At 52.0% G+C, this 23,572-nt stretch overlaps 1 protein-coding gene and 1 long non-coding RNA gene across 7 annotated transcripts in view; one reads left to right on the forward strand and one right to left on the reverse strand.

The window, feature by feature from the left end:
- Positions 1 to 18,158, forward strand: part of LOC135183626 (uncharacterized) — a 39,928-nt gene extending 21,770 nt beyond the window's left edge. The window contains exons 2-4 of one of the 2 annotated variants that reach the window (XR_010305618.1): positions 5,024 to 5,238; positions 10,275 to 10,457; positions 17,733 to 18,158. This is a non-coding gene — a long non-coding RNA (uncharacterized LOC135183626). Of the gene's footprint in view, positions 1 to 5,023; positions 5,239 to 10,274; positions 10,458 to 11,914; positions 13,036 to 17,732 lie in introns of those variants that run through there. The other variant, XR_010305619.1, reaches the window with a different exon arrangement.
- A 2,655-nt stretch (positions 18,159 to 20,813) lies between these two features.
- The window catches only part of MDGA1 (MAM domain containing glycosylphosphatidylinositol anchor 1), a 162,365-nt gene continuing 159,606 nt past the window's right edge, over positions 20,814 to 23,572 (reverse strand). For 4 of the 5 annotated variants that reach the window (XM_064158839.1, XM_064158842.1, XM_064158841.1 and 1 more), the window contains 2 exons: positions 22,634 to 22,742; positions 20,814 to 21,357 (listed from right to left, as the gene is read on the reverse strand). In XM_064158839.1, coding sequence (XP_064014909.1) covers positions 21,263 to 21,357; positions 22,634 to 22,742 — 204 coding nt within the window. In that variant the 3' untranslated portion in view covers positions 20,814 to 21,262. The remainder of the gene's footprint in view (positions 21,358 to 22,633; positions 22,743 to 23,572) is intronic. The other variant, XM_064158840.1, reaches the window with a different exon arrangement.

The raw sequence follows: 23,572 nt of genomic DNA on the forward strand, positions 1-23,572 counted from the left end.
GGGGACAATCCTAGGTTAGCTTTCTAAATTATAGGCAGACAAAGAGAGGTGAGAGGTGTCTGCTCAGCTGGTGCCCCTGGCAGCAAGGAGCGGCAGTCCGAGTGACCTTGCTGGCACATCCCGCGCAGAAACCCGAGGATGGCCTGCAAGAGAGCTCTCAGGGAGCAGAAGGTCCCTCCTGGTGGCAGTGAGGCTGCAGGAACCCCATGAGGAGAGCTTGTGCTGGCCCTCTGCAGAACTGTCATTCTCTTCTCAGGATGGGAGGTAGAGAGAGGCTGGGGCTACAGCTGCACCGGTGCACAGCATGCCTGCCCGGGGCAGGGAAGAGCACATCTCTCGGTGAGAAGATGCTAAGGCAGTCCACAGGAAGCATTCTGCTAAGGCTGCACTGGGGCTGGCGTGGCAGTAAAACCGCCAGGAACAGATAGTACAGTGGTCATACGTGTGCCTAGCTGGGCAGTAAAAGCACACAGGCTTGTGGCTTGGCAGGTCTGAGGCCTGGAGAGGAGGTTGTCTGAGAGATAAGATCACCAGGACTCCATTGGAGGATAAGGAAAGTGGGCAGTAAAGAAATGCATTAATCTGCTTTCTCAATGTAGCTCTTCCAGGAGGCTTGGACCACTGTGGCCCCCTTAGAACTTTACTTGTCAGTGAGTTTGCTGTGTGACAGGATAGTCTTTTTGAATTGTAACTTCCTTTAGCTGTTCCACTGGTGGGCAGGGACATGAGACCAGAGCAGTGCGGCATAACCAGTGTATGGTGTATCTGCTCACAGCACCCTTCCTGAGCATCCTAGACTGCCTCCAGGCATCAGTCATGCTATCTTCCCATATCCTGCACCTTCCATCTTCTTCTTGGCGTTGTTCAAAGTTCAGGGTCCAGACGATGGTCTTCTATCACAGCTCCAAGGTAATCTTACTGCTGTGCTAACAGATCCTGAGAAACATCCCTGCCTACTTGCCATGGGAAATGCATCGCTCACCATTGGAGTGCTGGGGAAAGGAGTGTGTAAGAATATATGCTAGAGAAGCTACTGAGGAAGAAAGCAGAGAATGCAGGAGGCATATGCACACAGCAGAGGCTGTAGGAACCCTGTCTGGAGAAAGAGTCTAACAAAGGCTTGGATGCAATGGAGAAGATGTGGAGGCTGGGGAAGGCATAAAGCCTTTCACATCTGGCCATGGAAATGGGGTTGGGACCCTTCGGAGGGACAGGATGAATCTGATGTGCTACTGAAAAATGGGGACATAAGACAGTGTCTGTGAAGAAGCCTGAAGGAAGGAAGCCAGTAATATTTGCTTCAGTACAACTGTCAGGTGCCTGTGTTTTTGGAACAGAAGGTCATATATTTTGTGTGAAGTCTCCTGCATCTAGGGAATGACTTTAATGTAGCTTGAAGTGCCAGTAAGTGGGATAAGTATGTGACATTACCAATAACAATAACAATCCTGTAATACTTTCTACCTGAGGATCTCAAAGCACTCCTTTTTATGACTTATTCATTGACTCTTTATGTCCCCAGGGAAAGAGGGGATTATAATGATCACCCACTTCATACTTGGTGAAATGGAGGGTAAGTGGCTGAGCTGTGAATAGAGCTGTGACTGTTCTCCTCTGACAGCATCGATTTCCCTTGCCATTGGTTGGGAGGGAAAGAGCTGTTCCAGCTGCCAGGAACAGCCTCTGGGGTGTAGAAGGAGTATCTGCTGCACCTTCCTGATGTGACTGCAGTGTGGAGAAGGCACCTTGAGGGCTGACCTGACTTGGCTCAGCTTTGGCTTCTGTAGTTTGGACCCCACTTCCATTTGGAGGTGCTCCAACTGCAGACCCATATGGAGAAATAAGTTTAGGTGGGAGTACCTCAGCTACCTCCACTCACTCTGGGCACACACAGAGGCTAGTTTCTTGTTCACTTGCAGTGGGCAGCTCAGGAGCCACACAAGGGTGGTTGGTGTGACCTGAGAGTGTGGAGATTATTTGTAGGCTGCTACACTCATCTGTCTGTAACTGATGACCACGTTGGCTCTTCTGCCAGCAGACTAGAGGTAAAAGGTTGGTGACACAGGTCCATGCAGCCATGGATCACAGTGCAGACTATATGCTATTGTGTGTACAAGCCACACAAGGTACACCTGTACAAATGGAAATCTGAGCTCCTCCATGGCGTGCTCGGAAAACTCACCTCTACTACATCTTGAAGGAGGCTACTAGGAACTAAGAATCACAGAGTGGTGTGGGGTGGAAGTGACCTCCAAAGGTCATCTAGTCCAACCCCCAACTTGATTCTATGATTCTCAGAGCACAAGCAGTCTAATAGACAACATCCTAGTGGGCAGCTGCCCAGTGCTGGAGATGGTTGCTTCCAGCTGCAGAGTGAAAGCTAAGCATGTTTTTGTTGCACTGGAGAAGGGCTGCACCCTTGATCGTGCAGGATACAGGTTAAGTGGCTTGGCCAAAGCATTTGAGGAGGGTTTTGGCACTGTTGCTGAAGCTTATTTCTTGTCTCCTGATGCCTTCCATCAACATGACTCCCACTTTTCCCACTTGCTGCCCTTACTGGACCTAACTGAAAAGGGGCATGGGAAAGCTGGGCTGTCAGAGACAAGCTGCACTAGGGCTGGGTCTGTCCCAGTGGTAGAAGGTGGCCTTGCTCCTGACTGCACTGGCTGGCTCCATCTCATACATGTACAGGCTGAAATGAAAAGCCTGAACTTGCCTTCTGCAGCTGGGGAGGAACTGGGGGAGCTCTGTGGCAGCCCTGAATTATTGCTATGGCCTTCATGGAGCATGTTGCTGTGAATCAATATCTCACCATAATTACCTCATTTTCCCATTTTTCAAATTAGATAACGAGGTTGAATGTTTGACCAGACTATCCCTCACCCAGTCACATTTCCTCTTCCCCTTGGCAGAGGAGGGAGCCCCTATTCTGTTAATTAGCAGGCCTGGGGCGAGTGGAGTTACACCCAGAAAAATCATGTTCCTTTTGCCTCTCACCCCTGGACGTTGTCTCCAAAAAGGTGGGAGGGCAGCCCAGACTGCCTGCTTGGTGGTGACAGGAGCTGTTCATCCCACATGGCTTCATGCTGAGATAGCAGGGGGAGGGGAGTGAGCTCATGCTCTGCTCAGACAGCGACATTTCCATGGGGCAGTGCTCATCCATCATGATGTGGTTGAGCAGTTAACCATTTCGAGCTGGCTGGCTGCCTCCTGCGCTGCAGCCTGGGCTCACTCCCCTGGGGAGCCCAGAGCTCACAGCAGCCCTGGGGAGCAGTGTGTGGGGTGGTCTGGGGCAGAACCCAGCCCTCAGAGCAGGGGATGGAAGGGAGGGAGGACTGGCGGCCCCCACCGTGACTCAATGTTTGGGGAGCACACAGAGTATCCACGTGTGGGGGCAGTGCTCCTCTTTAACCCCATCGTAGCCAGTACTGAGGAGATGTTTTTTTCCTCTTTGTGCCTGCTGTGGTGTTCCCAGGTTCATCAAGAAAAGTGTGTTTGGCAGGTCCCCTCCTGCTCTGCTCTGCTCTGGTGAGACCACATCTGGAATACTGTATCCAGTTTTGGGCTCCCCAGTTCACGAGGGGCAGGGACCTGCTGGAGAGAGTCCAATGGAGAGCTGTGAGGATAACTGGGGAGCTTGAGCATCTCTGCTATGAAGACCGAGTGAACTGTTTAGTCCGGAGGAGGGGGGGGGTGGGGAGGCTGAGAGGTGATCTTATCATCCTCTCTAATTATCTGAGAAGTGGGTGTCAAGATGAAGGTAGCAGTCTCTTTTCAGTGATAGGACAAGGAACAACAGGTTTAAGCTGGAACACAAAAGGTTCCACCTCAGTAACAGGAGAACCTTCATTGTGGTGAGAATGACTGAGCGCTGGCACAGGCTGCCCAGAGAGGCTGTGGAGTCTCCTCTGGAGCCTTTCAAACCCACCTGGACGTGTTCCTGTGTGGCCTGCCCTAGGTGATCCTGCTTTGGCAGGAGGGGTTGGACTCGATCTCTAGAGCTCCCTTCCAACCCCTAACATTCTGTGATTCTGAAACCAGAAGCTCTTGCAGCTACGGATCACATCCTTGCCCCTCTCCGTGCCCGTCCTCCTGAGCCAGCCCCCAAGGGCAATGCGCCTCTCGCTAGGTATCGGGAGCAAAGCAAGCGCCTCCAGTCGGATGGCTCATTAGCTCCTGCTTCTCCGGGGCTGCCCCTGTGCCTTTCCTCTGCTCTGCCTCCCCTGGGACCAGCGGAGGACACCACCTTTGTCAGCGCTAGATAAAGAACAATTAGAGAGTCATTAACCTGCAGAAGGGAGGGCAAGACGGGCACAGCTGCTGAGCTGCTGCTGCATGGCTGAAGCGTGGTTTTCCAGGGGCAGGCAGGAATGCATCTCGGATCAGAGATGGGAGAACTGCCTTGTGCCTCTCCCTTGCTGTCAATTAGCACAAGAGGTTAGCCTTACCTTGAAGAAGACGTTGGAGCAGCTCTCAAAACCACTAGCAGGCTCTTTGGAGACTAATTGGGGTCTTTCACCTCCTTTTAGCTGCTTCTGAATGATGTGCTACGGAGTGTGAGCAGGGAAGGAGGTGCTTATTTTGCCATTTGCTGGCGAACAGGAGTCAGCAGGGCCCTAGCAGTGCCTTTGAGCAGTCTGTTCTCCTGAGTAATAAATGATGGGAGAAGAAGAACTGGCCTCAAGCTGTACCGGGGGATATTAGGAAAAAGACCTTCACTGGAAGGGTTATCAGGCATTGGAGAAGGATGCCCAGGGAAGTGTCTGGGTCACTATCCCTGGAGATATTGAAAAGATATGTAGGTGTGGTGCTTAGAAGCATGATTTAGTGATAAACTTGGGAGTGCTATGTTTATGGTTGGGCTTGATGATCCTAAGGGCCCTTCCAAGGTGTTCTGTGGCTGGGCACAGTGCCTCACATGGCAGGGTGGTGCAAAGGCATTCAGTATGGGAGCTCCTCACCCTTGGCTTTCAGACCCTGCACTGTCACCCTAATCTTAAATTCTTCTTCACACCCTTCTTAGATTGACAGTTGTTCAACAGCAACCTGGGAGAGACTACTTGCTGCCTTCTGTACCTTCTCCTCTAGTGGGAAGATTCATGGGGAGGTATTTCTGCACGTGGAGAGAGCTGATGCTTTGCCCGTGTGCTGCTGCTGCGCAAGAACATCTGCATCCTTATGGAAAAGCACCGCTCAACCCTGCTGCTGCAGGAGGCAGTCTGCGACTGCCAGCCAAAGGTAACAGACAGTGTCCTAGGAAATGCAAAGGGGAAGGCTGCTCCAGAGGTCTCTTCTAGGAAAGACATCTCCTCTCTGGGAGAGAAGCGAGGGCCAGTGTTGTTCTGAAGAGATGCTCTGGACTGCACCAGATTACGCCACACGATGAGTTTGAACGGTGGATAGGTATGAGGCCCAGGGGGAAAGGGAGGGTGCAGCAGGATTCAGGCTCAGTTATTAAGACCATAAATCATGGAGACAGTCATGGGGAAGGCTGCTGAAGTGGGTGTGCACAGCCAGGAATGCCGGGAGGGAGAGGCTGTGGGCACTGGAGGCACACAGCTTCCACACTGCTGTTATGTTAAGAATTTTTCACTTTTATGGTGGTGGTGTCACTTTTCTCAGAAGAAGGAACCAAATGATTTCAGGCTCCCTGATTTCCCAAAGACCCAGGCATGAATTCCAAGTTGCTCCTCATCAAAAGTGAGGTCTGTGGAGTGGGAGTGTAATTGGCATTCGCAGGGGTGCAGGGTAAGAGCTGGAGGCAGGGACAGGGCTGGAGTGAGGCACAAAAATACCTGGAAAGAGCCCACGTTTGGGGCAGGGAACGGCCAGGATTGAGGACAGCAGTGTTTTCACTGACGAAGGCAGGAGGCAGCTTTTGATGACAGAGATGCCAACCCATTGCACCCATTGCCTGCAGTGGAAGATGGAGCTGTCTGAGGTAGCTGGGAGTGAGGCTGGGCAGAGCCAGGCGAGCTGCAGCCCTTTGCTTTGGGCACACCATGTGGTGCTCTTGGCTCCTCTGCTTTCTAGTCTGCTCCCAGTACCTAAGCCTGGCTGTTGTGGTCAGCTCTGGTATCTGTGCAGATATGATGCCTGAGCACCTGGAGAGAACAAGAGGCAAGATCCTTGCCCGCTTGTGGCTCCTGCACCTCTATCAGCTTTCAGCCCTTTCCGGTTAGATGCTGGGGTCCCTATAAGCTGTCTGGGGCATGGAGAGGTAAACAGTCACTCAGAGCTGGCTGCACACTTTGCTTGGAGAGAGCCACTGCTGGGCTCTAGACAAGTGCCGGGCTCTGGCTCGGCTCTGCTGTCGGTTTGGGCTCTGGCTCGGAGCACCAGGCACAGCTGAGCTGTGAGGGCACAGGCAGGGCTGCACCGGTGCCATCGAGCTGAGCTTGAGACACAGCCCAGGGCATGCTGCCAAACCCACTCAGGGCACAGAGCTAGCAGAGGCTGAGCCTCGCCAGTCTAAACCAATTGGGAAAAGGACATCTCAATAATCTTTCTCCACAGTCCATTGCTCTTCAGAGGGAAACAGAAGTGAGGGCAGTGAGGGCAGCCCATGACAACGCAAGAACTACCCCAGGCATTTTAGGGCACTGAGCTGACACTCAAGCTGACAGAGGGCAGGAGCCAGCTACTAGGATTGGGGTGGGATCTTGTCCTCAGTGGTGAGAAACATCTTCTGATGTTGGTACAAGAAGGTGATACTTGGAGCTGATTTATGGCCTTCTGCTAAACTTGACTTGCATTCCTGCACCCTGCAAGATTATGGGTTGAAGAGGCTGCCACCGAGGAAGGAAAAGAGATGTTATGGGGGGCTGTGGACTCCTCTCCCATCAGAGGTGCTGGCAACTCCATGGATTGCCCAGGAGAACGGAGAGCTTGCACAGTTCCCCATGCAGATCAGATCCAATACCATCTGCAAAAGAGCCCTACAGCTGTGCCTGGGCTCAGCACTATCCATGCTGCGTGCCCTTGCCTGTCTTAGCCCGAAAGAGGCTGCACGACAGCATCTGCCTGAGGACTTCTTGTGGGGGTCTGCTATGATCGTAGTGGGACTACCTTTTGGCTGGCCAGAGCAGCCAGAACTCTTCTATCTGCTGCCTTCGTGAGGGGCTCCCTCCCCAGCTGCTGCCCTCTGGCAAGCTGCAGCCACAACACACAGACGGCCGGCAGCAGCAGGGGTGCAGCCGCAGGAGGTGCAGCAGCAGCAGGAGGAGGTGCAGCGTGCTCCCGCAGGGAGCGGGATCGCATGGGCAGCGCTAAGCGGCAGCTGCCAAACCCCTCGTCCTGCCCGGTGTTCCCCGCAGCCAGCGTTCGTGAGCTGCCAGGTGGGGGCTAGCTGATCATTCCTCAGGGCCATGTGAAATCATTAGCTAATTAATCCCCGTTCCTTCTCTGCACCTGGAAGGAGTCCTGGCTCCCTGCCAAAGCTGAGGTGCAGGAACAAGCAGAGATTGTGTCTTGTGCTAGAAGAGGTTGTGGAGCTGGTGTGGAGAGCTACAGCATCTTGAGCCCCCAGCACCACAATAGGGGCCAGGAGAGCAACCCCCAGGATGTAAAGGCCTTGCCCATGGGTGGCAGCCCTGCCCCTGGAGGTCTCTTTTCCTGTGTTTGTCCCAAGTGGACATTTTCTCCCTTACTAAGGGACATGAGAGCAGGGCAAGAGGATCTGAGCACCCTGGGGACCAGGCTGCACCCTCTGCCACCTCCCATCAAGAGTCCTCAGGACAGCAAAGAGGGTCAAAATGCAGCTGTGAGAGGCTAAAGGGAGTCAAGGTGGCTGTTCTCATACATGGTGGGACAGTGCTGATGGCAGGCCACGGAGGCAGGAGTGTTCCCAGGGATCAGAGAGCTGATGGGGGAAAACGCCAGGAGCAGATCTGCAGCTGGCATCACCACGTCCACCAGTGATAGAAAAGGACTGGAGGAGTTGGAGTCAGGGACAGTCAAAGCCCTGACAGGGACAACACGATGGCAGGGCATGGCACTGAGTGGAGAAGGGCAGCTGATGGGTGTCCCTCCATCACCAGATGGCCAAGCACAGCCCAAGCTTTCCCCTTCGCACTGAGCTGCTGGCCAAGGCTTGCCCAGGCAGAGTGGCCCTGCGCTGCGGCTCACGGGTGCCAGTGTGCTGCTGCTGTGGTGGTGCAGGCTGCACCTCTGAATTTTCTCTGCTTTTTAAGTCACTTTACCCTGCCCATAAATCCTGGCCTTGCCTCACAGGCCATAAATCTTCCTCTCCCATCGGACCCGTTTCTCTTTTTCCTCTGGGCTTGTTAAACTCACAGGCTCTGAATGTTTAAAAGCCAGATTGTTGCATTTCCTGCAGTTTTGCCTCAGAATCAGTATTCTCCTCCTCTCTGGGAAGCTGCCACAAGACTCGTGGCCAAACATGACTGCGTGGGAGGCTGAGGGGAAAGAAAAATGGTTCAGTGGGAGGCAGCCCTGCCCATGGCAGGAGGACTGGAACTAGATGGATCTTTACCACCCCTTCCACCTCGTGCTAGCTTGTGATTCTGTGGCAAGAGAGCCAAAGGATACACTAAAATCATCTGCTACCCACACAGCCCTCACATGTGGGGACAATCCCTGTGCACCCATGCACATGCAGCCTTGCTTTCCCTGCCTGTACACACCTACTGGTGTGCTGGCAGTCTGCACCTGCCTTTGCCAAGGCACAGCCTTGCACAGATGAGAGTGGCATCGCTTCTCTCCATCTCAGACCCTCATAGCTACCCACAGGTACCTGGTAAGCAACTGCACACAGAGTTCCTATCCTGCTTTTTTGCCAAGCAGGAACTGTTCACCTAAACCTGGTTCCTGTCATCCTAGCTTGGTGCTTTGTGGCCTTCCACCCTCCTGAGTGCCAGGAGCACTGTCTCAGCCACATCTTGCCCAGCTGTGCTCCTACCCCTTCCTGAAAGATGCTACTGGGTTCCCATCTGGAAGGAACAGGACCTCTCCTCTGCTGCCTGCCCAGGGAGGGGGGGAGACTCATAGAGTTGCGTTCATGTGTTGACACAGTGGGAAATAGCATCTGCCAAGCACCAGCTACCGGGGCAGCCCTGCACAGAACCACGAGCCTGCCTCAGAGCTGTGTGTGTGATGGTGCAGCGCCAGGGCTGCGGTGCTCAGCCAGCCTGGAGGCGCAGCGAGGCGTCCCTGTGTTTCTGCACTAGGGCCCTGTTCTTAATGACCATACAAGTGGTGTTACTGCAGGTTTCACGTGAAGGGCTGTACTCACTTGAGCACACAGTCAATACCCTTTTCCATCTTCATCACTCACTGCCTGGCTCCAGCCTTTATTTATTGCACAGCATCAAATCACTGAGCCAAAGATAAAAACAGCTCCATCCCTCGAGGCCTTTTTGGTGGGCATTCCCAGTGATGGAGCTTTAACAACATTAGCATTGCTTCTGCCTTCGGAGTGGTATTGCTGTCTGCAGTGCCTGCAGGAGGGGCTGAGCCACAGCAGCTGTACGATTGACAGATAGTACAGAGCACCTCACAGGAACAGCCTGGACCTCTATCTACTTTCTGATCTGCCAGCACAGCCTCTTCTCCCGCTGGGAAGACTCACACCATAAAATCCAGGCATACATTAGTGTGCAGGTTGTGAGAATGACTGTAGAAGTGGTGTAAGGCATAGACACACACTAAAACCTGGATTATCAGAGGCCATTCTCAACAGTGGTGCCCTGTTTGAGCCAGAGCCCATGTATACTTTATAGATGGCAGAACAATGAAAGACCTGACTGCCTCTGCAAAGCAGATCCTAGCTTTGGGACATCTAAAACAGGTGGAATTAATGACAGAAATACAAAGGGACAGGACAAAAGAGCAGTGGCTGGGGCAGTTCCTTCTCTGGCTGCCCCCATTCCCTCATTTACCTCACCCAAGCCTGTGCAAGAAACAAATCAAGCTCCTGCGAAACACAGGACGCTTTCCTGCCCGCCCCCAGCGCTGTTATGGTGTGTGTAGCAAAGGAGGCAGGCCCTGAGGAGAAGGCATGGCAGAGCTGGTGTCTTAGCATGTGCATGATAAGAGTGAGCTGAACTCGTGCAGATGTGCCCGAGATGGTGCATGCATATCATATTTATGTGTAAGTTGCACACACATATGTATATTGAGTTGTTTAGTAGCACTTTCCACCTTGAAGACCTGAGGGCCCATGGTAATTCCATCCAGACTCCCATCTGGAACAGTTATTTTTCATTATGAGAGAGAATAAAGGAAGCATTTACTAAGCATAATTATTTCCCCAGAAACAAGCACCCAGCCCCTTCGCCAGTGGGTTTGCCAAGTCCTCACTGTGAGGAAACCATAGGAAGCAGAAGGACTGGATTGCCTGGGAAGACCTCTCTGCACTGCTTGGAGTCCTGTCCCAAGCTTTCTCCAGGCAGCTCAAGATCCCGCTGCTGCAGCATCATTGACACCAGCAGAAGAAGGTATGTCTCTAGTTTACATGACCCAAGGGCCACAGTCAGGCCAGCTACCTGGGTGCTGGTTTAATGTTCTATCACCTGGGGACCTTCAGCCAACAATTGTAGCTTGTGGCGTACAAAACAGAACTGTGTTTGGCTCTCACATCAGGTTCCCTTGAGTGTTGCTTTAATGACACTGCTAGGATAAGGCAATTTCCCCTTAGCCTGTACCTAAGTAACCCTGCAGTTCCCTTGGCACAAAGAAGACTTTCACTCAAGAACAATGCCCACTCCCTGATGAAGTAGCTGGACCCACACTGGAGACCCTGGTTGGAGGGGAGTGCCAAGACAAAGGGGCCTGGTGCCACACTGACATCCCATAGCTGCCAGCCTGTTACACACCTACTAATTTTAGAGCTGCTGCCCCATCTCCTCTCATTGGAAGAGAGGCCGAGAGCAAGGGGCAGAGATGCCTTTGTTGGCAGAGGCAGGAGCCAGCAGTCTCAGTAACTGCAGGCCTGGGGTGGGAGGTGAGGCTTGGGAAAGGTGGCAGCAGTGCTGGGCAAGGAAGGGCTCTGCACTGCCCACCCCATGCTCCCTTCACAAGGCTCCCACAGCACTAAGTGCCCCACTGTGCCCATGCCCATCTGCTATGGTGGGGTTTGAGGAAAAAACAAGTCTTCCCCAGGGACCTAACCTGGGAAAGAGGCAAGATTCAAGCACTGGCAGGTACCTCAGTGTTAGGCACCAATGTGAGCCCCAGCCACTGCCAGCAGAGATTGGAGGCTGCACCTCTTCATCGCAGCTCAGCACAGAGGGACACGCAGGCTTCACCCACTCGAGTACCGCAGCTTTATTTGCATGAAACAATCCACGTTGAGAGTCTATAGGTTACATGGTGAGTGCATCGAGGTGGCAGGGGATGGATGAGGCAATGCTTACAAAACATCTCACCCTGTTTGAAAGGTTCAGTTCAGTCCCTTTGCATTTTGTGCTTTTACCGTTGCGGAGGGCTTGGTATCTTCGTGGTGAGAGGGTCCCAGCTCCCTTTGATGATGGTGAGGGCACCCTATGAGATGTGGAGCACAGATGGGACAAGACAGAGTGACAGTGAGGGAGGTGGGTGAAGAGTGGGGCTCTCTCACAGGGTCCTCACCCAGGATACTGATGGGAAAAGAAACAAGAGACACCAGGGGACCTTCCTCCATCCTCCATAGTATCCCCAAATACACAGAGTCTCTGTGTAGCTCATTTTTGAGGGTACTTACAAATGCTTCTGTCAGGTCAACATATACTTTGTACTGGCCTTGCTGACTTGGAAGCATGAGGGTGATGTAGTCCCACTAGCACTGGATCCCACTGAAGTGGTTCACTGTTTGGCCTGAGCTGGTTCTCCCTGTCCCTTGCAAGTTGAGGGTGGGATTGCAGTGTCATCCCCTTCTATGGGATCCAAGGAATAATTCTGCTACTGATGTCTCCAGGCTGGAAACAAAACACTTAGTGAAGATCAGCACGGGGCAGGGGAGTGGAGTGAGAAGTGCAGGAAACCCTGTCTGGTGCTCAGTTCCAGCCAAACACAGGAGGTGCCATAGCTGTGTCCTCATGAGACAGCCATACTCTGGGTGACAGCCCTTTGCCTTCACTGTGCGGACCCCAATGCAGGCAGGATGGCTCTGGATGGGAGAAAAGGCCCAAGCACAACCATGCTGGCACCATATTTTCCATCCCATCTAGGGCTCCATGCCACTAGGCAAAGGCTGTGACCAAAACCACACAGCAAAGCCATAGCTACAGCATCCAGAGCTTTTGGGGAATGGCCTGAGAGATGAAGGCATGCTGTGGAGCCCTGGGAGGTGAGAGGGTAAACCCAGAACACCTCAAGAACTGGGGACAGGCCAAGGTCCTCTCCTTGAGAGCACTGACACTAAGCCACTTTACCTGGCATTTACGCCACCAGTTAGACCAATGCACTGAAAAGCTGAGGATAGGCAGCAGAAGACAAACATCAAGGTCTGAAGAGAAGAAAAAGTCATCTCCAGCAAACTCGTGAGAGGCTTCTCGTCCAAGAGTGATATACACACCAGGGCTCCCAGGAAACAACCGAACACAGGTGCAGGAAAACTCCTTTGCTCCCAGTCTGCAAATGCCTTCCCCTGAATTTTCCCAGGGAAACCTCTGGTGCTCCCAGGCTCCTCACTGCTCACCCTCCGTGCAGCACACACTGTCACCTATGCAAAAGACCTAAATACTGTCCTCAGTCAATGCTTGTGGCATTTCAAGGACAAAATGAAACAGATTTTGCTTCTGTCACCACAGTTCAGATGCTGAGATGACCGTGCTGCTACGGCCTCTCCTGGCTGCTGCTGTTTACTGATATCCATAGCTGGTTCCTGAGAACAAGGCACAGTGAGACAAGATGTATCAAATGCCCTCACCTTGAAGGGTGCTTAGGTTTGGAGTGGACAGTGGGAGAAGGGAGAGATGGGGACTGGATGGAGATGCTTCTGCCTCCAGAAGAGGCTTTCAAGTCCTGTCTCCTTCCTGCTGCATTTCTGCCAGCTGCAACACCTCCACACCTCACTTTCCAGCTCTGATCCCTTTATATGCTGCCAAGTCAAATATCTTACCAGTGCTGCTCCTACACAGTGAAAGCAACACCTGGAAACAGTTTCCCCTTAGTGCCACATTATATATCACAGCCATCAAAACAAAACTACTTGGCACCTGCCTGCAGAGAGGGAAGCAGGGCTCAACTTGCTCTCAGACGGTTTGGGCTCAATCTGTGCCCTAAGCAGCTGTAATGCTGAGAACAAACGAGTCACTCCTCACTCCCAGTGGCTGAGTAGGATTGCTGACATCTGGCACGTCCCAGCTCCTACCCAGGGCCTGTCTGCCCTGAGTATCTGCGGCACACCACAGCTACACAACTCTCCATTAACTGGCTGGGCTCCGCACAGCTGACAGCCACGCTGCTGGCACGACCAGAGCTCAGCTCCTGCAGCCAAAGCAGACCTCTGTCGGTTAGCAGCAGCAGTGAGTCTTTCATCTCCCCACAGACTTGACTGGCAGAGAGAACTGAGCTGGGTCCAGGGCAAAAGAGCAGCCCTTCACTTGGCTCAGCACTTCAAGCAAGGACCTGACCACTACAGCACAAAGTACACCCAGTACTATGAACCTTGGGCGCCAGCACTGCTGGGAGTAGTGGCACGTTGTGAGGGCTGTCTAGCTGCCCCTGGACGACGCTGAGCTTAGGGCACTAGTTACTGGAAACACACTCCCTCCCCAGGAGAGAATGGTTTATAGGCCTCACCAGATTCATCCAAAACCTGAACTTACAATTGCTCTTCACAGCTCTCCACAAAAATCTCTGTTCACCTTTCCACTCTCCCTCTCTTCCCTTCCTTTGGTGTTTGCCCTGTGCTGGAAAACCCTCACGTTGAAATGCAGCAGACGGAATGCCAGTGCTCATGTGCCCAACTGCTGCCCCCCTTTGCAGCTTCCCCAGCAGGTCACCCGTATGGGCACAGGTCCTTCATACAGACCTACAGAGGATCTGGAACGGGACTGGCACATTTTACTGGCACAAGTCTGGCTGGGAAACTTGGTCTAAGGGCTTTTCTTCGTTGCCTAGCATCTGAGCAGCTGCAGGTCACAGCTCAATCCCAGCCACCAGTGAAATGAAGGGCAATGAAGTGTGGAGTTTGTCTCTCCCCTCTCCTTTTCAAGAACAGGAGCAGCCTCTGTTCCATCCTTTCAGAGACAGATAAGGATGTTTTGAGACCTCTTTTGCCTCAGACAAAGCCAGAATGTGACCCACACTAAATCCCTGATGGAGACAGTGTATGCCCCGAAGTGGTCCTCTCTTCCTGCTCCACAACCCAAGAGGCCACTCAAGCCCCTTAGGCTGTGCCAAGTGATGCAGAATAAAACAAATGCCAGAGGCAATTACCAGTGGGACCGATAATAACCCTGCAGCCATGCAGCACAGTGAGCCCTGATAACCTGCTCTTAGCCTCTGGAGCTCTCTTGCCTTTTGAGGAAGAATGCTTGATGGCAAAGCCACTGAGCATGCACCTTACACCAAATGCAGGGTCTAGATGTCAGGACACAGCCAAAATGGAGTGGGAGGTCACTGCTATTCCACAGGTAAGAGGTACCCTGGAGACTCAGCTCCCTGCATGCTGCAACCATTCACTCTCTGGAAAGGCAGATTGTGTGAAGGTAGCCCCAGGCTGCCTTGCAGTAATCCTTAGAATATTTAACATCTGCAGGGCACAAGTGGCTGTTTCTGGTTTGATGTGGCCATATTAAACTGTAAGTAGCCATCAGAAGACCCCAGAATCCTCCTGTGGCGGGCTAGGTGGTGGCAGATGATGAGCTGAACTGGCACATGTCTTAATCCCAAAGGGAGCACTGAAAGACATGAATACACCACAGCTGTTGTTCAGGGTGCCGAGCGCACCAGGGCCACCTCTGCTGGAAACCACCACTGCCAGTTTTCACAATGGACTGCTGACTGGGTCCTGAGAAAATACAGTTCCAGAGCCCTCCAGCACTTGTTTTCCTGAAAATGTCTTCTGTCTCCATGAAATGCCTTTTTCAGGCTGAGCGAGATAGAACAGTTATCAGTGGGCCAGAAGCAAACACAAATGGAGGCAGCACCTGGCTTCTCCTGCAGCCTGCACAGCATCCTGACGCTGTAGCCTTGGTGCCTCTCTGAGCAGGGGGGCACCCACACTGAGGGCAGCCTGGAAAAGACACGGTGCTGGGTTAGTGTAACGAAGAGCGAGCTAGGGACCACAGGCGGCTTCTGCAAAGCCAGCAGTGTGGTGAGACCTCTCCTCTGTGGACGAGACGTTCACAATGCACCTTCTTGTCCTCCCGAAAGAGCAGACAAAGAGCAGACACCTGCTCCCTAGGTGCAAGAGATGGGTGTTACTCGGTGCTGTGGTACCGTGTCCCACCACACCCAGCTGGAAGCACAGAGCTCACGGGGATGTGTCCCTCCACCCTGGTCGGCTTCCCAAAGGCACCGAGGAGGCAAGGGGGTGCGGCAGCGCTTTCAGGGGAGGATGATAGGGGCTGAGACAGCCACACCCCAAAGCAGCAGCTCCCTGAACTCTCTGCTTTAAGGCAAAAGTTCAACACTTCAAAGGGGATGAGGGGACACATTTACATCACCTGGGAGGGAAAATGTCCTGGTCCTTTGTCATTGCCTGAGGCAGGTGCGGGTGCCTCAGGGCAGCCCAAAGGACCCAGAAAGTTTTCCTATAGGTGAATCTCCCTGCCTTAGCCTTCCTGAGAGCTGGGAGGGAGCAGTCTGCTCCTGCCAGCACCTTGCACAGGGACCTTGCATGCAAGATTCAGGGCACCAGTGATGCTTCTCCCATTAGTGCTGCTTCCTGCTCCCAGGGACTGTCCATCTCAGGCTGAGAAGAACAGGGCATCAGCCCAAAAGCAGGCTGCTAATCCTGGCACAGAGTGATAAGGATGGTCTGAGGAGAACGAATTCAAACCCAGCTCTCCCTTTGCTACTAAAGCATTTTTACATCCTTCTGGAGTAGTGCTCCCATAGGGTTTTGTCTAGAAAGCAATTAAATTTCTGTACTTTGACTAGCAATAGAGAATACAACATAATTTGTATCGTGTTTACTACTCCCACTCAGACATCTATAAATTACAAGAAACCTACCACTCTAAACATCTGAATCTTCCCCAGCTTTTCCCCTGATTGCCAACTATGTCACAGAATAATGGAAAGATAGGTGTTGGAAGAGACCTCTGGAGATCCTCTGGTCCAATCCAAATGCTACTGCAGGTATGCAGAGACCAGGTTGCACAGCAGTGTGTTCAGGGGGTTTTAGAGAAGAAGACTGCACAACCTCTCTGGGCAGCCTGTTCCAGTGCTCTGTCACCCCCAAAGAAGCTTCTCCTAAAGTTCAAGTGAAATCTCCTGTGTTCTAGTTTGTACCTCTTGCCCCATCACTGGCTACCACTCAAAGGACCCATCCTCATGACTTCCATCTTTTAGGTATTTGTATGCATTTATAAGACCCTCTCTCAGTCTTCTACTTTTCAGGCTAAAGAGCCCTGTGTGTCTCAGCCTCTCCTCATAAGCGAGATGCTCCTACCTCCTGATCATTCTCATGGCCCTCCACTGGGCTCTCTGCAGTATTACCCTGTCCTTCTTGAACTAGGCAGCTGAGAACTGGACACAATACTTCATGGGCAGCCTCACCAGGGAAGAGTAGAGACCACTCTCTTCTTAGTGCATCCTGTAATACCATTGGCTTTCTTGGCCACAAGGGCACACTGCTGCCTCATGGTGAACTTGTCCACCACCACTCCCGGGCTCTTCCCCACAGGGCTGCTTTCCAGCAGGTCAGCCCCTAACCTGTACGAGTGGGGTTATTCCTTCCCAGGTGCAGAACTCTGCACTTCCCCTCACTGAACTTCGCGAGGAGTCCAACTCTTCAGCCTGCCCGGGTCTCGCTGAACGGCAGCACAGTCACTCCTCCCAGCCCTGTAACATCAGCACACTTGCTGAGCCCACACTTGGTCCCTCCATCCAAGTCACCGAAGACCATGTCGAACAAGATTGGCCCCAGTCCTGCCCCCTGGGGACCAACACCAGCCACAGCCTCCAGCTGCTCCTCAGGCAGCATACCAGGCAGCTCTGCTAGGGCAGCTCTGCATGCATGCCAAGCACAACACTTCAGCACTTCCTGAGCTATGCAGAGTTTTTTCATACAGATGAAATGTTTTTTTCACTCCCATACGTCTGGGAAGAGTTCACTCAGACATTCCAAATTACTTAACTCCACATCAAAGGAAATGTACTGGCTCCACTGCCTTCCAGTGGTTGATAACCAGTGTACTACTGCCAGCCAGGAGCTGCCTTCAGAGCGTGTGGTAGGAACTGATCCGTGGACTGAAGTCATGTGGATGACCTGCTACTGGGACTTGCACTACACTCTGGAAAATCATCATTAAAAAGTGTATTTTCTTAGAGTACAATGAACAGCTACAAAAAGAGGTTTCAAATGAAAGTTTCTTTGTAAGCCCCACTTGTAAGTACACAGCAGCATTCACTACTTCTAATATCTACAACTTATACCCAGGAGCCTGCACACTCACAATCTTTCTGGTTTATACCCTGAAAAAAAGAAAAGAAATGGAGTATATATTGGCTAACACCCACACAGCATTCTTCCTAATGTATTTCTACAACTACCAAGCAGAGGTCTCCTTGTAAATAAAAACAGTCTCTTAAATTTATATTGCACTTTTCTTCTGCAGGGACTTTGATACTATGTACAGGCATAATCTCCACCATCACTGAACCGCAGCCACTTCTGGAGCGGAATATAGCAGCTACTTGATAGGCACAGAACAGCATAAAACAACATGAAGAGAAACATGATGTGGGAACTGCAACAGGTATCTAAGGTGGCAGTCTGTAATTAAGGATGGTGATTTAGCCAGTGTGAAGGGATCTTTGATTGTAAGGGGTAAGGAGCATGGCTTTGTATCTCAGCTGGGATGCATTAACACTGCAAGCAGAATTGTCCCCTCAAGCATGGGGTACTAAGCTACAAATACCACTGTCCTCAGAGAGGATGGACACTACCTTCCACCCTACCCACTCATTGTACAGCTTCTCATCCTTGCTGCTGAAGTGCCTTTTTCCTCTGCTACACTCTTAGCACATCTGCCAGGGAAACTAGGTCCTTCCTTTCACCTTTGCTACTTCTGACTAGCTGAGGCACTTGGGTTAATGACTTTCCCCAAAAACTCACCACCAGCTGCTTTCCAAAGAGAGATAAAGAAGCAGAGGTTTAAGCAGGAAAGGGCTCCCTGAGAGTCTGACAGACCCATATCTGACAGCAGGAGAAGGCTTCTTTGACTAGGGCAATCTGCCTGCATTGCCCTGGACCCACTGCCACCAATGAGCTTCTTGCCTCTTAAGCCACGGGTCAGCCTGGTGAGGCATTTACACCTCTCCTGCAGGTGTCCCTTTCTGAAAATGTGGTGCCCCTCTGCTGACACTTGCCTCACACACAGGCTTTGTCCATGACCCTGAACCTTGGGGCTGCACCTTGCCACACCGACAGCACCTGTGCTGCCCACCAAACACCAAAAAAACCATGCCTGTGCAACCTTGGCTAAGCAGCCAGTAGAAGCAAGGTCACAGGGGCTCTGCCTCAGAGCCTAACAGGTGAAAGGTTGCCCTGGGTTGCCTCCCACTGACAGAGAAATGCTCCTGTCTCCACCTTTTGCCCAGCAGAAGCCCCCTAGAATCAGCCATTGTGAAGCACCTAAGGGTCCCTGGAAAGCACCATCTCTCTCCTAGAAGTGAAAATGGACTCTAATCAGTGAGGTGACGACTTCTGGTCTCCAAGAAGCATGGAGGAAAGGAATAGCACAGGACCGAATAACTTAGATAAAAGAAAAGAGTGACACTGACTGCCTGTGAAAACTGCAGCACGCAGCAAGAAAGGGAACTTCTGTTGGCAGCCACAGCATCCCACACCACCGCCTGGCCCTGGGAAAGGGCCACAGGTCTCCCACTCAGGTATGCAGTGGATCAAGGTCTGGGCTCTGGAGCGGGTCAGAAAAGACAGAGTCTATATTCCTGGAGGTGGAGAAGAGCAACAGAAGCACGTGAGAGCCTCTCACCGCCATTTGAGTTCTGTGAGCGAGGTCTCCCTGTGCCTTCTCGCTCCGACAGTGCGCGGGGAGCGTTAGTGCAGACGAATGGCACCCCGGGTAGAGAGCCAGGGGGTTAAAAATTCAGACTGGCCGGCTTGGAAGTAAAATAGGAGCTTTCCTCCTGCACCAGTGGAGGAAATGAGGCACCAGCTGTTGCTGGAAGCTAAGCACTGCAGGAGGCAGCTCATACATTCAGGTGATTTGATACAACTGCTGTTGTCGCAGAGAAGCTGATATATTCATCAGAAATGGGTATGCCATGGGTACTAGAGGCTCAGGGGTGACCCCCCCAGACATGGAGTCTGGATGGGTGTCTTTTAGGGGAAGAGTCTCACTTAACTGAGCTGCCAGAGTATGGGCTAGTAAACCTGTTCACAGTCCTGTGGGGCTAAACCCTGCCCTGTGCAAGGAGGTAAGTCATGCCCAGAGGTGCTTCCTGTTCAAACCAGGCTATCACAGTTCATACTTCACTGGTGCAGGGCAGACCCTTCCCCTAGGGGTTCATCTGGAGCAGAATGTGCCTTCACCCTGAGGGGGTCAGCCTGATCTGCTATAGGTCTGCAGCAAAGAGACTGCAACTTCACCCTCTCATGACGATAACAGGAAGCAGATGAATTTCCTCCATCCCTATTACCCTGCTGCTCAGTGGCAAATGGAGTGACAGTTCAGCACATGCCCCTCTTTTGGGTTAAGCTTCCTGCTCCCATCCTTGGAGTACTTTCCTGCCTGTTCCACCTTTCAGCTTCTCTGGCCACGGCTTTGGCAGTGGAAGCTCAGTGTCCATGAGACTGCATCTACTGACAAAATTCAGCCACCTTGTCCCTGAGCAGAGATTCTGCTGCCACACTTTGCCCAGTCAGCCAATGCAATGTGTGTGCTAAAAGGCAGAAGGTGAGAGGGAGCAGCCTGAACTGCTGTCCCAGGAGCTGGGTCCTGGGCATGAGACCCACTATCTGGCTGAAGAAGTTTTAAGTGCCTGATTCTTCTCATAATCCAAAAAACTAAGGTGGGGAAAAGTAAGCATTGGAATAAAAGACCAAAATATATGGATAACAACAGAGAGGCAGAGAAGCAATCCTGGCCTTAGGGCTAAGGTGACTGCTACCCCAGTATTCACAGGGAGAAGCCAGCATGCAACTGCTTCCCCTTCCCATCCCACTCCACCCTGCCCCATCCCTCAGCCCCACAGAGACATCTGTCTCCAGCTCAGACCTCCTTTCACAGCTTCTCAACTCAGCATGAGTGCTGAGAGAGAGAAAAAGGTGCTCAGAGGCCAACGCTGCAGCTGACTCCAGCTAGGGCTTCTCCACCACTTGTTGAGGTCCATGTGATGGGTCCACTCCTGCTCCATCTTCTTCAGGCTGGTGGATGAGAAGCACAGAGCGGTGAGAAAAAGCCAAAGCAAACCACAGAGAGGGCAGTTAAAGAAATCCTGGAAGATGCAGATGGCTAAGAGACACCGAAGCACATGCAGTGCAAGGCAAGATGCTCCAGCCACCAGCACGGGGGTGGCTGCTGCCTCACGCTCCAGCACGGCGTCACTGCAGGGAGCCGGAGCCGGAGCCGGAGCGGGGCAGCCCCAGCCAGCAGGAGAGCACGGGGAGGCAAGGGGAGCACTGCGGAGCACCATCCACTAGGCTGTGGGCTCTGCAGCAAAGAAGGTAACTGTTCTGGTAGAAATTTGTGCTTTAATATATTTTTGTTTGTTTGTTTAAAACAAGTTCCCACTTCCCTGAGGAAGTCCTGTTCTCAGGGGAACACGGGGGTGGTTTTGTCCTCCTTCATTCTTCACTTTCTTCTTACTTTCTCACTTCCAACCCTTCTCTTCTGTGTGTCTCTGTTTCTTCCCTTCTTTGCTTGCTCTCTCACTTTCTCTCTTGTGCACTTGCTTTTACAAAACACTTGTATCTCTTTTTAGTTTTGTTCTAGACATTATGACTTTCTCAAGGAGTGCTCTGGTTCTGAACCAGAGCCCTTTGCCTGGTCATGCCTGTCAGTCTTTGGTAACATATGGACACTTTGGTGTGCCAGTGAGGAGGGAGGAAAAGGAGCAGAGGTGGCTGAGGAGGAAAGGAGCAGGAATATCTCAGTCTGAAGCCAGGAGCGCTCACTTGCCATCATCTGAGCAGCATGTAAAGGAAGAAAGTCAATGCACCACAAAGACAAGGTCTGTGCAGGGCTGGGACGCCACTTCCTGGAAGAGCAACTGCTGCTGGTCGAGAAGAGAGACAAGAATTAGGGATGGGACAGATCCAGACTTCAGCAAACAAATCAGCACACATTGTTGCCTTAGCCTCTCCTCCCACCTCAAATTGCTTTCCAGACCTGTTGAAAAATCTTTCTTTGGACATTCCTAAGGCTTCCAAACCTTATTTCTTTTCTAGTCCAGGAGAAAAAGTTGAATATTAATTACTTTTGTAATCCAACTCTTCTTTCTTCCCCAGAAGACTCAACTTGAGTCAAACAAAAGGCTCTACTTGTGTTTTGGTTACAGCTTGGCGGTCACAGATCGAAACAGACCTTACCTGTGAAACAGACCTGGAACTCTGACATTTGTCATGTCCTATGACTTTGATGCTTTGCTTCCTGCTTCACCCTTGGAGTTCAGAAAACTGGTGAAAATGACTCTTCCTTAACAAACCTTTTTTCTGTCCAAGACAAATCAGTTGAACCTTGCTCACAAGTGCCTGCATGTCTCTGGTTTGCATACTCTGAATGTCTGCTCTCTTGCCCACCTAGGGCATGCTACTGAGGATACAGTCAGGACTAAGGCACAAGGCACACCAGGGACTCCCACACGTGGACTGCTGCTTATGTACTGCTTATACACCTTGCTGTGCTTCAGCCTATGGTGCACCACAGTGGGAGTGGGATTGGGATTGTCTCCATTTCTGCAATGCTGGCACCAGGATGATGTGGATGTGCCAGAAAGGGTTTGGTTTGATTTAGCTCAAGCACTCACTGTCAGGGTCAGGAAGGATTTGATATACAGCTTGGCTAATTTGCTCCTATCCTGCATTGTACAATACCCTGGCTGCCTGTCTGTTTACAGGGCAATGGGATAAAGTCCAGCCCTCCCAGCCTGCGTGCCTCAGAAGGCACATTTTTACCCTGGGGAAGGACTGACTTAATGCTACAGAGGCCATTAAAGCATACAGAAGGTCTTTCTCTTTCCAAAGCTCCCATATCTAGGATTTCCAGGATATGAGAAATTGCAGAAGCCTGTAGCTGCTTGGGGATAACACCCCCACACAACATACTGATTCTGTCTGGCAGCGCAGTCCTTACAAGACCTGGTTGATCCTCCGAGCTCTTCCTAACTCATGACTATAAATAACAAGTTCAGGAGACTGATAGCTCCTCTACTGACTTCTGCTGACGGAGTTACTGTCCTGTTGCGTCCGTCCACCACACCCATGTGGTCTCTGATGAGCACCCTTAGCACATGCATTCATGGATGCAGTCCCACTGACTCCTTTTCCTCTCACCCTTGTTCGGTCCAACTGGCTTCCTTGGGCAGTCCCCCTTTTTCAGAGTGACGTCATCAATGGCAATGTCCCCCTCGTAGCTTGTGCCCCGGACGCCTTCGAAGATGATCTGCAAGCAGAGCACAGATAGATCCCAGCATGAGGCTGCAGTTGTGGGGGACCTTTGCCAGCCTGTGGGGCTCTGCAGAGGTGATTAGGACACAGACTCAATCTGTTGGGGCCCCAAATGAACGATTCCTGCCTGTATCTCCAGTACTCGCAGGACCCCGAGAGCGGGACTCCACTGCTATGGCACCAGCCCCTGTGTGCTGACTGCAGAGTAATGAACGAGCATGCAGAGCTCTGCTTTAGTAAATGTCCTGCACTAACAAACCACCCAACACTGAACAGTGCTTTCAAGAGTAACTCAATGCTTGTGTATTATTTTTAGGTACCCAAAAGCATGTTGGGTATCTGGCCACAGTGCCACAACTTACCGTCACGCACAGACCCAGCTCTCAGGATCAATCTACAAAGCAAAGTAGCATGGTGGGCTAAAAAGTCACCAGTGACACACCCAGGAACAAAGCAGCCCACTTCCTGGGTACGCAGAAACGACTCAGTCAGCAGAGTGCCTCCCTCTCACTCACAGGTGTTCTACAGTCCTAGAGCAAGGGGACAGTGGAGGCAGGCTCTTGCAGCTAAAAGAAACCTCTAGGGCTCAGTCACTCTGTGACCAAAGGAAGCAGCTCTTCGAAAAGCAGTTTCCAGACCAGCAATAACCAGAACATCTGCAGAGCCAAACTGATGCCTACATATAACAATGCTGGATGGTTTCAGAGAGCAGTGGATTTGATTTCCAAGTGTTCACCAAACTCCTGCCTTGCTCCAGCGACTCTGAGGCTGCAGAGCTCCCAGTGCCCTCCCTGTGCCCTCCCTGTGCCTTCCAGCCTCTACGCT

This window comes from Pogoniulus pusillus, chromosome 18 (assembly GCF_015220805.1).
Source record: "Pogoniulus pusillus isolate bPogPus1 chromosome 18, bPogPus1.pri, whole genome shotgun sequence".
Taxonomy (NCBI): Eukaryota; Metazoa; Chordata; class Aves; order Piciformes; family Lybiidae; genus Pogoniulus; species Pogoniulus pusillus.